Source organism: Procambarus clarkii, chromosome 18 (assembly GCF_040958095.1).
Source record: "Procambarus clarkii isolate CNS0578487 chromosome 18, FALCON_Pclarkii_2.0, whole genome shotgun sequence".
Lineage (NCBI taxonomy): Eukaryota > Metazoa > Arthropoda > Malacostraca > Decapoda > Cambaridae > Procambarus > Procambarus clarkii.
In genome coordinates this window covers 26,018,510-26,033,249 of record NC_091167.1, presented here as the reverse complement: position 1 = coordinate 26,033,249, position 14,740 = coordinate 26,018,510, and the positions used below count along the sequence as shown (strand labels likewise).

At 43.3% G+C, this 14,740-nt stretch overlaps 3 protein-coding genes across 13 annotated transcripts in view; 1 reads left to right on the top strand and 2 right to left on the bottom strand.

The window, feature by feature from the left end:
* Positions 1–3,568, bottom strand: part of gem (transcription factor CP2 like gemini) — a 90,008-nt gene extending 86,440 nt beyond the window's left edge. For 6 of the 11 annotated variants that reach the window (XR_011229041.1, XR_011229040.1, XM_045736581.2 and 3 more), the window contains exon 1: positions 3,338–3,560. Coding sequence is in view for 4 of the 11 variants with exons in the window: in XM_045736581.2 (XP_045592537.1) it covers positions 3,338–3,367 (30 nt within the window). In the remaining 7 variants the exon portion in view is untranslated. Of the gene's footprint in view, positions 1–3,337 lie in introns of all 11 variants that reach the window. The other 5 variants (XM_069326387.1, XM_069326391.1, XM_069326390.1 and 2 more) reach the window with 1 other exon arrangement.
* A 7,141-nt stretch (positions 3,569–10,709) lies between these two features.
* On the bottom strand, positions 10,710–11,339 carry LOC123754555 (magnetosome-associated protein MamJ-like). Its single transcript, XM_045737028.1, has one exon. The coding sequence runs from the start codon at positions 11,337–11,339 to the stop codon at positions 10,710–10,712; it is 630 nt and encodes a 209-aa protein (XP_045592984.1).
* Positions 11,340–11,435: 96 nt separating this feature from the next.
* Positions 11,436–14,246, top strand: LOC123754554 (spidroin-1-like). The gene is made up of 2 exons (XM_045737027.1): positions 11,436–11,525; positions 13,086–14,246. Exons 1-2 carry the CDS (start codon positions 11,436–11,438, stop codon positions 14,244–14,246), a joined length of 1,251 nt encoding a protein of 416 aa, XP_045592983.1.
* The last annotated feature ends 494 nt before the right edge of the window (positions 14,247–14,740 follow it).

Below are 14,740 nucleotides of genomic sequence, written 5' to 3'. Positions count from 1 at the left end.
AATAAGTAATTCTTGAAACCAGTCACTTCAAGAACAAAAGGTCAGAGATTCAAGCTAATGAAACAAAGGTGACAAAAACAAATTACAGTATGCCATAACCCAATGCTTGCACCCAAAAAACAAACCTGTCATCTAAACATTTTTGTTAAAAGTCAATATCTGAAATCATTATTATTTCAACTAATGCTAAAGGAAGGGTATTGAGGCCGAGCCCCCCCTGCAGGGAGGAACTGGGCCAATCCCGACCCAGCTATGACACTCAATATAAAATAACGATTAATATGCAAAGTTTAATGAGGCTAGCCTCAAGCGTCTGGCCTCCAACCTAAAAAAAAATGACGTTCTCTCTTACACATATAGACTGTACTGTATTTTACTTTTCTGGTCATCTAATTGGCCAATAATTATTGCTTTTATTATATCTACATAGCCTCCATTGAATATTTTTAATATGTGCTAAATTACACAATACATTACAGTACTTATAAATTTACTGTACTGCAATCCACATCCACTGTGGGTGGGCACATTGATGTCAGATCTTCTTGAGGTTATCTTGAGATGATTTCGGGGCTTTGGTGTCCCCGCGGCCCGGTCCTCGACCAGGCCTCCACCCCCAGGAAGCAGCCCGTGACAGCTGACTAACACCCAGGTACCTATTTTACTGCTAGGTAACAGGGGCATAGGGTGAAAGAAACTCTGCCCATTGTTTCTCGCCGGCGCCTGGGATCGAACCCAGGACCACAGGATCACAAAGCCAGCGTGCTGTCCGCTCGGCCGACCGGCTCCCTCCTACCGGATCTCCTACAGATAAAAGAACACCTACTAAGGCATGGGCTTTGTGTCTGTTCAAGCTCTCCAAAACTTCTTTGCCATAGACCTTGTCTTAACTGATCATAATTTTCATTTAAGAAATCTGAAATTCTGACACTGTTGTCTAACAGAAAAAAAATATGTGATAGTCAACCTTAGAACTCTCTATGATCACCATTCCCTAACTCATTCACCATTCAATAGCATTTATCTCTTCTTTTGTTGGTCACCACTAAATCTAGAATTATAAATAACCAATAGATCAGCTTAAAAAATGCATAAGAACTGTATGCAATTAGTGATATTAAGTATCAATCAATCTTAGTGATATTTCAAGCAATTTTGCCAGGCACCAAGTTTTGTTTACTGTTGAAATTACAACTGCCTGGTCTAACAGGATATATATGTCACATCATACACAAGATGGCTCACCAATGCATTTTAAAACCTACCAAATCTTACCCAACCCCAACTAACCCAACCGAACCTAACATAGCCTAACCTAATGATACATAGAATAGTTTTGACAATTAGAAAACAAGCTTTGTCAAAATGCCTGGTGTGATTTAGCAGTACCCTATCCTAACCTTATCTAACCTAGCCTACTTGTGTACATAAGGTATTGCCCAAAATTAGTGATGAAAAAATAGAAGGCAATGATTTTCACATTCCAACAATTAAAACAAGTCATCAGCAATTTAGAGGATAAATGCAGGAAAGTATGTACAGGTTAGGTTGATAAAGGTCACTTTAAACAGGAGAGAATTTACAGATTTTAAAACATCACATAACCCTTCATATCCATTACATGTTTCAACATTTTGTACAGTGTGTGCATTTAAATGGGGGGTGCTGTCTAGTTATAATCAGGCACTTTCTAATTTAAAAAAATGTATATATCATTATGCTAGGTTGGGTTGCATTAGGTTTGACAGTGTTGGGTTGGGGTGTTGGTGAGATGGGCTTAGTTACATTAAGTAGGTTTCAAAATACATTTGCAAACCATCTTGGGAACAAAGTCACCTATATCCCTTTAAAATAATTATAACATAAAAAAGACCTTTAAAAGGAGAAAATATGGCTGAAATGACCAGCGTGAAAAATGATAGTTTACATAATGACAGTGTTTCAACTAGGTTATGGTAAACCTAAGTACAACTATAAACAGTACTCTACTCAAGCACTTGCACTTGTTTTTTTAGGGAAGGAGTGCAGCCGACCTACTTGTAAGCATTGTCCCACCTTGAATAACACAACTATAATGAATAACACAAATAACACAATAATGTCAGGGGTAGTTAACAAATGGAATGCATTAAGTAGTGTTGTGGTGGAGGCTGACTCCATACACAGTTTCAAATGTAGATATGATAAGAGCCCAGTAGGCTCAGGAATCTGTACACCTGTTGATTGACAGTTGAGAGGCGGGACCAAAGAGCCAGAGCTCAACCCCCGCAAACACAACTAGGTGAGTACAACTAATGTGATAGGTCCAAGATTCCTCCAAATGTGAATGTCATTAAGTTCAGTGCCAGGTTTGTAGAAGACTTTTATAGGAAGAGCGTAGGAGGGGGCTCTCATGGCGGCTATAAAGGTTGCTACCAACATTACCCAGGCAGTTGTTCATAGGACACCCACTTTGTTCTTTTTAAAACTATTAATCAAATACCTGTTTACATTAGTTCTGAGTCCATGTATAGTTGTAATCACACACTTTGGTATGTCTAGTTATATTTCTGCACATTTGTGTATATTTCAGCACACACATACATATACCATGGCACTGGCACCCTGGCAACATACACCCTGGCACTGGCACCCTGGTGATATACACCATGGCAATCTGGCACCCTGGCGACATGCACCCGGGCACTCTGACACCATGCACCCGGGCACTCTGGCACCATGGCGATATGCACCCGGGCACTCTGGCACCATGGCGACATACACTAGGACACAGTGGCACCCTGGCGACACACACCACGGCACAGTGGCGACACACACCAGGGCACAGTGGCACCCTGGCGACACACACCAGAGCACAGTGGCACCCTGGCGACACACACCAGAGCACAGTGGCACCCTGGCGACACACACCAGGGCACAGTGGCACCCTGGCGACACACACCAGGGCACAGTGGCGACACACACCAGGGCACAGTGGCACCCTGGCGACACACACCAGAGCACAGTGGCACCCTGGCGACACACACCAGGGCACAGTGGCACCCTGGCGACACACACCAGGGCACAGTGGCACCCTGGCGACACACATCAGGGCACAGTGGCACCCTGGCGACACACACCAGGGCACAGTGGCACCCTGGCGACATACACATGGCGACAATATATTCCTGACACCTCCTCCCAGTGACAGGTTAGCACACTACACTTTCACAAATCATACTTAATTTTCCTCCAATTTAAAGACCCGTGTATTCCAAAGGCCTGAAGACACAGAGAGAGCAAAGGCTCCCCGCACACACACACACACTCCATGCAATAACCACGGAGCTTTGAATACCTTTGCATGCCACAGGGCGAACTTGGACATAGTACTCCGTCACTACACGCCTCCACTACCCCCTCCACAACGACTGGCATGCACAGAAAACGTCACACAATGTTCATGGTAGCTCTCTCGGTGCCAAAACAATGCCAGTTCATGATAAAGACTCTCACCTTTGGACAAAACTTGAATTAGCACTATTGCTCAATGTAGCCACTGTATCCTCAGGAAATACACTAAAGCTATGTTCCTACAATATTTCTCACTCATCATATTCAATCATAATTCTCTGTATTTACCAGCAATAATTTCTTTAACGCATTAATTACTTACACAATGAGCAATCTATTGCAAAATTAAAATACTCTCTCCCACAAAGTTTTATGGAGAATAAGTAAGCAAGTCTTTTAAAAGAGTAACGCGTTTGGCCAAGATTTTAACGAATAACAATTATATGTTTAGCTAGACAAGCGAAACATTTCTACAATTTAAAGACATTATAAAAGAAATACAATTAAAACACATAAGTTAGCCTATATATATGATTTTTCTCTAGTGATTTAAATATATATTACCTCATTATTGAGCGAGTGAAAGCGGCGCTTCACAACAACATTCAGAGAGATTTGTGTCACCTCGTAATTACATGGTAGCCTTCTGTATAGTTTCCAAATTAAAGAGTAATTATTTTAACCAAATTATCCACTCGTTAAAATATATATATGTTATAGCCCCAGGTTAAATAAAGAATAGTATATCCCGTGTTGTAGGTCACATATAGTGTGGGGCATACCCTACCACACTGGGAATTTCCCAGCAGGAGTTGCGATACGTACAGCTTATTATACCTACATACAGGCAACTGTGTACACATGCTAGAAACGTACATAGTGTAGCCTACACACTCTCCTGATGATTGTGTACACATTCTAGAAACGTACATGGTATAGGCTACTTACTATACAAGAAATATCATACAAATTATACATAGTATAACAAAAATACTATGGTTTAATTCTCTCTTGTCAGTTGTGTACACATGATAAAAACATGTGTACATGGTGTAGCCCACACACTCTACAGGCAGCGGCGTGCACGTGTTAGAAACGTATATGGTGTAGACTACATACTTCAGGCAGCTGTGTACACACACACACATGGTAGAAACATATATACATGGTGTAGCCTACACACTCTCCAGACAGCTGTGTACACATACTAGAAACATACATGATTTAGCCTATATATACTCCACACATATGGTAGAACTACACAGATATATACATGGTCCAGGCAGCTGTGTACACGTGCAAGAAAGGCAGTGTACCACAATACCTAAAAAAACAACAAATGTCTCTGATTTCCTGTTTTCAGCCGAGGTAAAAATCCTCAGTTAAATTTAAGACATTATGAGGTTTGAATATGAAAAAAGTAAACTCTATATAAGGTAATTTTGACACATAAATTTATTCGGTAGCGCGGTTGTAAATCCTTATGATAGGCAGCGGTAGGCCTAGCCATTAATTATATACAAAATTTGGGAACAACAACCAAAATCCCCAATTAGGAGGAAGTCGATAGGCTATATAGCTTATTAGCTATTTATTTTCAACGCGGAATATATTTTAAGACGGAAATGTAACAAGCAGATATAGTCTTGGCAGGGTTTTCATTAGCACTAACCTCAACCAGGTCAGAACAAGGCTCGAAAGGCTCATTGTAATTGATCATTATGCATAATCATTCTCGCATACTTACCAGAGAATATAAAGAATAGTATATCCCGCTTTACCTCTAGCAGGAAGGTACCATTAAACCTTAGTATGAACAACTAAACTATTAATGGATAGTTTCAGTTTATTATGTGTCCCATGTTCACCCTGTACTCTTTGATAATAATAATAATAATAATAATAATAATAATAATAATAATAATAATAATAATAATAATAATAATAATAATAATAATAATAATAATAATAATAATAATAACAAATAAGGTCTACTATAGTTACCTACAGTATGGTACAATATAGTATTTGTATTATAATTATGTTAGTTTAGTTCATTTATTATGCACCCCATACCCATCTTGTGAGCGGTAGTGGAAAGGGTTACAGAGGCACATAAATGAGAGAATTGAATGTTAAATTTACTGGGGGTGATACCTAGCACATATGAGAAACTAATATATGTCAGTAAGTAAATACAGTTTAGCACATGATATACAAAACTTAATGTGATACTAATTAATGACGAAAGACATGATGGAGTATTTTACATCAGATTCTGTAGCTGTAGAGATAACCACAGTACACAGTACAAATAAACAGCCCATATCCTCCTGTTGTGGTAGTACATATAGTGACGATGAGGACCATAGTACATATACCGACCTTTACAGCAATTAGAAAGTAGAAATCGGACATATTGAATTTGGACAGACCGGAAAATATTGTACATATATGTTGCAAAGACAAACTAAACTAACTTAACCTTCCTAGGTCTAATACACGCTATCTGAGACCTAATATACTATATATATATATATATATATATATATATATATATATATATATATATATATATATATATATATATATATATATATATATATACATATATATATATATATATATATATATATATATATATATATATATATATATATATATATATATGTATGTGCTATACTAGGCTTAGGAATATTAAAAAAAAATTTAATCTTCATTATTTTCGGACAAAAAGTGAATAGTACAAAATTCTACAATCTAATTGCTTAATACGTCAATATTTGTAATATGGTGCGAATAGTTACAAAAAATACTATCTAAACAGGAGGATGGGTTGCAATACTGAACATTCCCATCACCAAACACAAATTATCTAATTTGGGATGAAGAAATGTGAGAATTACGCTACGTGATATTATGTATTTCTTTGTTTATTTAAATTACTTACAAGGAGAACACACAGTATTTGGGGGTTACTCGCGAGGTCATTCTACAGTTTAAGACCGCTGTATTTGCATGGAATTTCTGCTTTGATTGAACCGTACTCTTGGAATATAAAATAGATATTGGCTTCTCGTATGGTGACCGCGGGGTTCTGTTAGTCTCTGGGATCAGCGTTTGAGGTCAAGATTTGTATTGCACTTAAGAGTTTTATAAATATACCTGAGTGTGTGTAGTGATTTTATATTTAACATGTTCAAGGATTTAAATAAAGGTGCTGCGCGCTGCCTGGGGTTAGATTGTTATTGTTCTTACTGCTGATTTATATAAGTTCAGAAATTATGTGTCTCTGGTAATTTTGAGTTGCAGGTCTCCAGGTGCAGGTACCGTAAGAGAGATATGGATTGATAAGTAAATAATATAATGTATTCAAAGTAGAGCGAGGTTCATAGTACCAGATTTTAGAGCTTATGCCTGCAGTTTTAGATACTTTTTTGCTATATTTGTATATAGCAATTGAAATTCAGTGTGTTGTCAATGTGAACACAAAGGAATTTTTAACTTTTACTCTGTTCTCAATTTGGGTCTTGTTTATTCTTAGTTCAATCTGAATGGCGGACAAATCAACCAACTGGTTGATCCAAATAGCATAATAATACGTTTTCCCATGTTAAGTGTGAGTTCGTTGGTAGTCAGTCACATGTGGACTCTTTTGAGTTCAGTATTCACTCTGTCGGTTTCAATAAGTGGGTTATCATTTTAGAAAGTGAAAGTTGTATCAGCAAATGGTATTGGCTTTAGGTATTGTGGGGCATTTGGTAGGTCATTTGTGTATATTTGTTCATTCTGTGTGTTGTGCTTTATCTATTATGAACCCCATGTTCACCTTGTGGGTTGTGGAGTGTCTTTTACATACCCATGTTCACCCTGTGGGTTGTGGTGTGCCTATTACGTACCCATGTTCACCCTGTGGGTTGTGGAGTGTCTATTACGTACCCATGTTCACCCTGTGGGTTGTGGAGTGTCTTTTACATACCCATGTTCACCCTGTGGGTTGTGGTGTGCCTATTACGTACCCATGTTCACCCTGTGGGTTGTGGTGTGCCTATTACGTACCCATGTTCACCCTGTGGGTTGTGGAGTGTCTATTACATACCCATGTTCACCCTGTGGGTTGTGGTGTGCCTATTACGTACCCATGTTCACCCTGTGGGTTGTGGTGTGCCTATTACGTACCCATGTTCACCCTGTGGGTTGTGGAGTGTCTTTTACATACCCATGTTCACCCTGGGGGTTGTGGTGTGCCTATTACGTACCCATGTTCACCCTGTGGGTTGTGGTGTGCCTATTACGTACCCATGTTCACCCTGTGGGTTGTGGTGTGCCTATTACGTACCCATGTTCACCCTGTGGGTTGTGGTGTGCCTATTACGTACCCATGTTCACCCTGTGGGTTGTGGTGTGCCTATTACGTACCCATGTTCACCCTGTGGGTTGTGGTGTGCCTATTACGTACCCATGTTCACCCTGTGGGTTGTGGAGTGTCTTTTACATACCCACGTTCACCCTGTGGGTTGTGGTGTGCCTATTACGTACCCATGTTCACCCTGTGGGTTATGGAGTGTCTATTACGTACCCATGTTCATCCTGTGGGTTGTGGAGTGCCTATTACGTACCCATGTTCACCCTGTGGGTTGTGGAGTGTCTATTACGTACCCATGTTCACCCTGTGGGTTGTGGTGTGCCTATTACGTACCCATGTTCACCCTGTGGGTTATGGAGTGTCTATTACGTACCCATGTTCACCCTGTGGGTTGTGGAGTGTCTATTACGTACCCATGTTCACCCTGTGGGTTGTGGAGTGCCTATTACGTACCCATGTTCACCCTGTGGGTTGTGGAGTGTCTATTACGTACCCATGTTCACCCTGTGGGTTGTGGAGTGTCTATTACGTACCCATGTTCACCCTGTGGGTTGTGGTGTGTTTACAACTACAGAAGATTACATACGGCTAAATTAGATACAATTCAGTTCACTAGACATCAGAGAAAACTATGTATGGAATGCAACCTATAACATTCCCAGACAGTATATTCACTATATTAATACCCCCAGGGTATCTTACAGGTGGTTGATGGTAAACAAAACATACACAACGGGAATCTTACAGGTAAACAAAACATACACAACGGGAATCTTACAGGTAAACAAAACATACACAACGGGAATCTTACAGGTAAACAGCACATACACAACGGGTATTTTGGAAAAATCTTCCCAAGACATCAATGCCAACTGCAGCAGCAGTAGTGAGAGTCTTAAGTCTGCATGTTAACACTCCTTATCTACCGAGGCGATGGACCACAGGAGAAGGACGGTACAACTGGATATACTATTAACAACATAACATAAAGATCCACTACGAGGGCATGACTGGGGTCTCTTGTACGGGCGCTGGAGGTACAAGTCTTACAAGTACTACAGAATGGAATAAATATGGTAGCACTATCATTATGGCAGCCCGTTCTCCAAAAATGGGGTGGTAAATGTAAAAAGACAAATAAATGCAATTATGTACTATTCATAGCAGTTAGGAATTCTACTTATTTTCACTTAGTATTAAATCGTACTGTCAAATATATTGTGAATATTTGAGTTTACCTGAAAAACTGAATAGAAAACCACAACCTCACCTAACAGTCTTAGTTTTTGAAGATAATAATTTTATTGCTTCTTAATTACAATTAGTACTTAACCTATAGCTATATTTATATTACAGTTTTATAAAACTAGTAAAACAAAACTAAAATATATCAATAAATTGTAAAGTAACTCAGGATATTTTAAAATTTTGTAAAAAATCTATATTGTTTAATAAACCTGAAAACGAAATTCTTGATATTTAAAACTTCAGCATTGCAAATTGAAATTGAAAGCCTCCTCCTAAAATTCTGAGTGTCTTAACAGAAAACGTAGAGAATTAAATCGGGGGAAGGAGTTGGATAAATGTAACACCCCCATAGGTGCAATTATGCACTGTTTATGACAGTAAGAAAGTGTACTTATTACACTTAGTATTAAATCGTACTGTCAATTCGGAGGATGGGTTGCAGCATGGCCAGTAACACCACAACTTGGTCCCGCCTCTCAACCGTCAATCAAATGATGTACAGATTCCTGAGCCTACTGGGCTCTATCGTATCTACAGGAGTGTGTGTGTGTATTCACCTAGTTGTGCTGGCGGGGGTTGAGCTCTGCTCTTTCGGCCCGCCTCTCAACTGTTTCTACTACTATTTTTTTCCCCCAACACCACACACACACATACCAGGAAGCAGCCCGTGACAGCTGACTAACTCCCAGGTACCTATTTACTGCTAGATAACAGGGGCATAGGGAGAAAGAAACTCTGCCCATCGTTTCTCGCCGGCGCCCGGGATCGAACCCGGGACCACAGGATCACGTGACCAGCGTGTTGTCCGCTCAGCCGCCGGCTCCCTGTGTGTGTGTGTGTGAGAGAGAGAGTAGCCACCACCCTGTCGCTGACCCTTGGACGATATAAGGTAACTAAGACAGATATTTGAGGTTGTTCTCTTGGTCAGCACTTGCTGCTGGCCACCAACAACCATTACGAGGCGAGGATATATATGAAGAAGAAGCTGAGCTACTGGGATACACATCAACAGGAAGTTGGGACAGCCAGACTTCCTGGGCGACCTCAGTGAAGTCCCAGGTTGAATAGCTTTTGTCCTGTCATAGCCTAGTGGGCTACGGCGCGCATCTAATATTCACCAGAAAGCTGCTTCAAATCCCCGCGCGGCTTCAACTGATCTTCTATTGTGATATTGCTACTGCTAATACATGTTATAATGCTACTACTAAATGATCTATTGCTACTACTAAATGATCTATTGCTACTACAATGACTTGTTTAATTGCCACTACTAAATGTTCTATTGGTACTGCAAGTATATCATCTATTGATGTATTAAAGTGTTAAATATATCAATACAAAATAAAACACGAAACAATGGACAAAAATGGTATACGTTTTGATTTTGAAAAGACCTGGGTAAATACTGGTTTGGAAATTGGGTTGTTAATTTATGGAACAAATTACCAAATAACACAACAGACGTGAGATTGCTGGATTGTTTCAAGCGTAGGTTAGACATATATATACGAGTTTGGGTGTATGTAAGTCGCAGATGTCTCCTATAGACCAATAGGCTACATACAGTTTCCCTTATGCTATTTTTTTGTAATATATCTTATATTCATATATTATATCTTGTATTGGTATTATTAATACATGTTGTGTTGGTACTAGTAATAGAAGGAGTGGAAGGAGGACTAGTGGAGGTGTAGCTCCTGTTGTCTGCTGGTTATGTTCACAGCTGTTGAATAATGCAGCAGTCTCTAACTGTCAATACCACTCATACATTTATTGCCTCCACCACTGCTTCTACCTCCTGTACTGCCTCCATTACTGCTTCTACCTCCTGTACTGCCTCCATTACTGCTTCTACCTCCTGTACTGCCTCCATTACTGCTTCTACCTCCTGTACTGCCTCCATTACTGCTTCTACCTCCTGTACTGCCTCCACCACTGCTTCTACCTCCTGTACTGCCTCCACCAGTGCTTCTACCTCCTGTACTGCCTCCACCACTGCTTCTACCTCCTGTACTGCCTCCACCACTGCTTCTACCTCCTGTACTGCCTCCACCACTGCTTCTACCTCCTGTACTGCCTCCACCACTGCTTCTACCTCCTGTACTGCCTCCACCACTGCTTCTACCTCCTGTACTGCCTCCACCACTGCTTCTACCTCCTGTACTGCCTCCACCACTGCTTCTACCTCCTGTACTGCCTCCACCACTGCTTCTACCTCCTGTACTGCCTCCACCACTGCTTCTACCTCCTGTACTGCCTCCACCACTGCTTCTACCTCCTGTACTGCCTCCACTACTGCTTCTACCTCCTGTACTGCCTCCACCACTGCTTCTACCTTCGGAATGATGATGGACAGAGTTGATGGGGGTCCAGCTGGTGCTCCGCTTGACATCCCAGAAGACACATTTAGGAAGCTACTGGAAGCATGTATCAAAGAGGAACCCGTCCTGAGCCCTGATGGGTGCATAAGCCAGTAGACGGCGTTGCTATGGAGTCCCTCCTTGGTGCCCTGTTTGCTAGTTTTGACATGGGAACCGTCGAACAGAAAGTCCTTGTTGACACAGGCCTCAAGCCGAGTGTATACTGTGGTTGTCACGGGCTCACCATAGCCCGTGCTACTTGGAACTTTTTGTTCCAGGTAGCGAATCTTAAACAACAATGTAGAGATATTCCTGCAGGTACCTGATCCTGAAGTACCTGATAGTTCAAGTACTAATTCAGATCCTGGACCTGATAATTCGTTGGGGCATCTGTACCCCAACGAATTCAATATATAGGCAAGACAACAACATTCCTTACACGACGCCTAACAATGCACAAGAAGCAAGGACCTATAAAAGAACACATAATCTATATACATCACCAGAGTTATACACACAAACAACACCATAAATATTCGACTGATATAGCAACAACAGGAGACGGGACATGGACGAGGAGCATGCACATAAAGGTGAAAAATTAACTCTCCAATGTTCATTTTTACAATTTTATTTGTCCTGACGCTATGAGTCGTACTTCGTCAACTCTTGTTAACAAACCATAAAGTCAACCCAGCCAGGCATCAATGCCCAACCACCACCACATTACACTCTGCCAACTTCCGGAACAGGACGATACAGTGGATACAGTAAGTATCCACTGTATCTTCTGTATTATACACAAGATACAATGGACCTGTAAGTGAGGTACTCTTCATCTCATCACCTTCATTTGGGTTACTTAATCTTTATCAATCAATCAATACTAAATCATTTCAGCTCTACCTTTGACAATGCTAACAAGAGTTGACGAAATACAACTCATAGCGTCAGAACAAATAAAATTGTAAAAATGAACTTTGGAGAGTTCATTTTTCAACTTCCTTCTTGTAACGGGGGGGTGGGGGAAATAGCTCTATCTTGTCCATTATTCCACCCCCCAGTTAACTAACGAGGCCGGGGGAAACAGCTCTCTCTAGTCCGTTATCCCGTCCCCAGTTAGCTAACTATTCCAGAGCACTCCCAGAGTTCCTAAGGCAACCTCTCTCGTTCAACACCTTGTAACCTAGGTATTTGACTACCTAGGTGCTAAGACTACAAGGCGCCGAGACTTGATCAGTTACCCGAAACTCTAGAGAGAACTCTAGAATACAGAATCATTGCCACAAAACGTATAAGAGAAAGCGAAAGGAAAGAAATGAATAGTGAAGTAATTAGTGAGGGTTTGGGGTGAGAGGGAGAGAGGTGGGAGGGGCGAGGATGGTCATTAGTTGAAAGTGAGAGTTTAGAGAGGGGTGGAGGGAGAGGAGTAGATAGGTAGAAGGAGAAGAGTAGATAGTAGGAGTAGAAGAGTAGATAGTAGAAGACGAAATGCTGCCACCATCCATTCATGATCATTACATACAAGACAAGGAATGGAACTTGCCTGTATCACAAAATTCTCAAAGGATGTTATCATGAGTTCATTATTAGTATGTTCCCTCTGTACCATGTATCAACTCCAAACATGTACTCATTAATATCTTGAATCTAGTAACCACCGAGGCTTTCTCACCTCAACTCAACTCTCTAGGGAACACAGTGAAAGACCATTTAAATAATAAATTCAACAATTATATTTTTCATGATAAGTATCATAACTTAAGCAATCCAATTAGAGCGGCGCAGTAGAGGCCTGTGGCGGCGCAGCTGAGGCCTGTGGCGGCGCAGCATGGGCCTGTGGCGGCGCAGCAGAGGCCTGTGGGGGCGCAGCAGAGGCCTGTGGCGGCGCAGCAGAGGCCTGTGGCGGCGCAGCAGAGGCCTGTGGCGGCGCAGCAGAGGCCTGTGGCGGCGCAGCAGAGGCCTGTGGCGGCGCAGCAGAGGCCTGTGGCGGCGCAGCAGAGGCCTGTGGCGGCGCAGTAGAGGCCTGTGGCGGCGCAGCAGAGGCCTGTGGGGGCGCAGCAGAGGCCTGTGGCGGCGCAGCAGAGGCCTGTGGCGGCGCAGCAGAGGCCTGTGGCGGCGCAGTAGAGGCCTGTGGCGGCGCAGCAGAGGCCTGTGGCGGCGCAGCAGAGGCCTGTGGCGGCGCAGCAGAGGCCTGTGGCGGCGCAGTAGAGGCCTGTGGCGGCGCAGCAGAGGCCTGTGGCGGCGCAGCAGAGGCCTGTGGGGGCGCAGCAGAGGCCTGTGGTGGCGCAGTAGAGGCCTGTGGCGGCGCAGCAGAGGCCTGTGGCGGCGCAGCAGAGGCCTATGGGGGCGCAGCAGAGGCCTGTGGCGGCTCAGTAGAGGCCTGTGGCGGCGCAGCAGAGGCCTGTGGGGGCGCAGCAGAGGCCTGTGGCGGCGCAGCAAAGGCCTATGGCGGCGCAGTAGAGGCCTGTGGCGGCGCAGCAGAGGCCTGTGGCGGCGCAGCAGAGGCCTGTGGCGGCGCAGTAGAGGCCTGTGGCGGCGCAGCAAAGGCCTATGGCGGCGCAGTAGAGGCCTGTGGCGGCGCAGCAGAGGCCTGTGGCGGCGCAGCAAAGGCCTATGGCGGCGCAGTAGAGGCCTGTGGCGGCGCAGCAGAGGCCTGTGGCGGCGCAGCAGAGGCCTGTGGCGGCGCAGCAGAGGCCTGTGGCGGCGCAGCAGAGGCCTGTGGGGGCGCAGCAGAGACCTGTGGCGGCGCAGCAGAGACCTGTGGGGGCGCAGCAGAGACCTGTGGCGGCACAGCAGAGGGCTGTGGGGGCGCAGCAGAGGCCTGTGGCGGCACAGCAGAGGGCTGTGGGGGCGCAGCAGAGGGCTATGGGGAGCATCGGTCTCAACATTCCGGCGTGCAGAGAGTGGCTGGTAGACGTTATAAGGGACAAGTGTAACTGAGATGGAAGTGTTGTAGTACCTGATGACCGTCCTCTCATAGCCGGCTCCGGTTAACCCCCGACCTCTTCTCGCTAGTAACAGCTGGCAATCCGTGTCCTGGACCACCATGATCATACCTCAAGGTTGTGACAACAACCAGCGCCTGTTGGCCACGCCAGGCTTCAGGTGGTCAGTGTAAACACCCAATTAGACTGTAGGAGTAAATAGGCCGTGCAGACATAATACACAAAGCGGCAGTCAGCCAGCATTAACAAAACAGTATAGGACCAGTACACACTGCCTTTACTGCACTGAATTTGTCACATACGGCCGTTATTTTGAAAATGGGTACGGCCAGTAGGCCTATAACCTATTACCATTACACAACAATACACAATAGTATAAATTTTTTACTAACCGCATTTATTAAAAGTACATGTCCAGAATGCATCAGGCTCATTTTAGCGTATGTAGTTCAGTTGTGGTCTCCGTGGAATGGACATAAATTCAC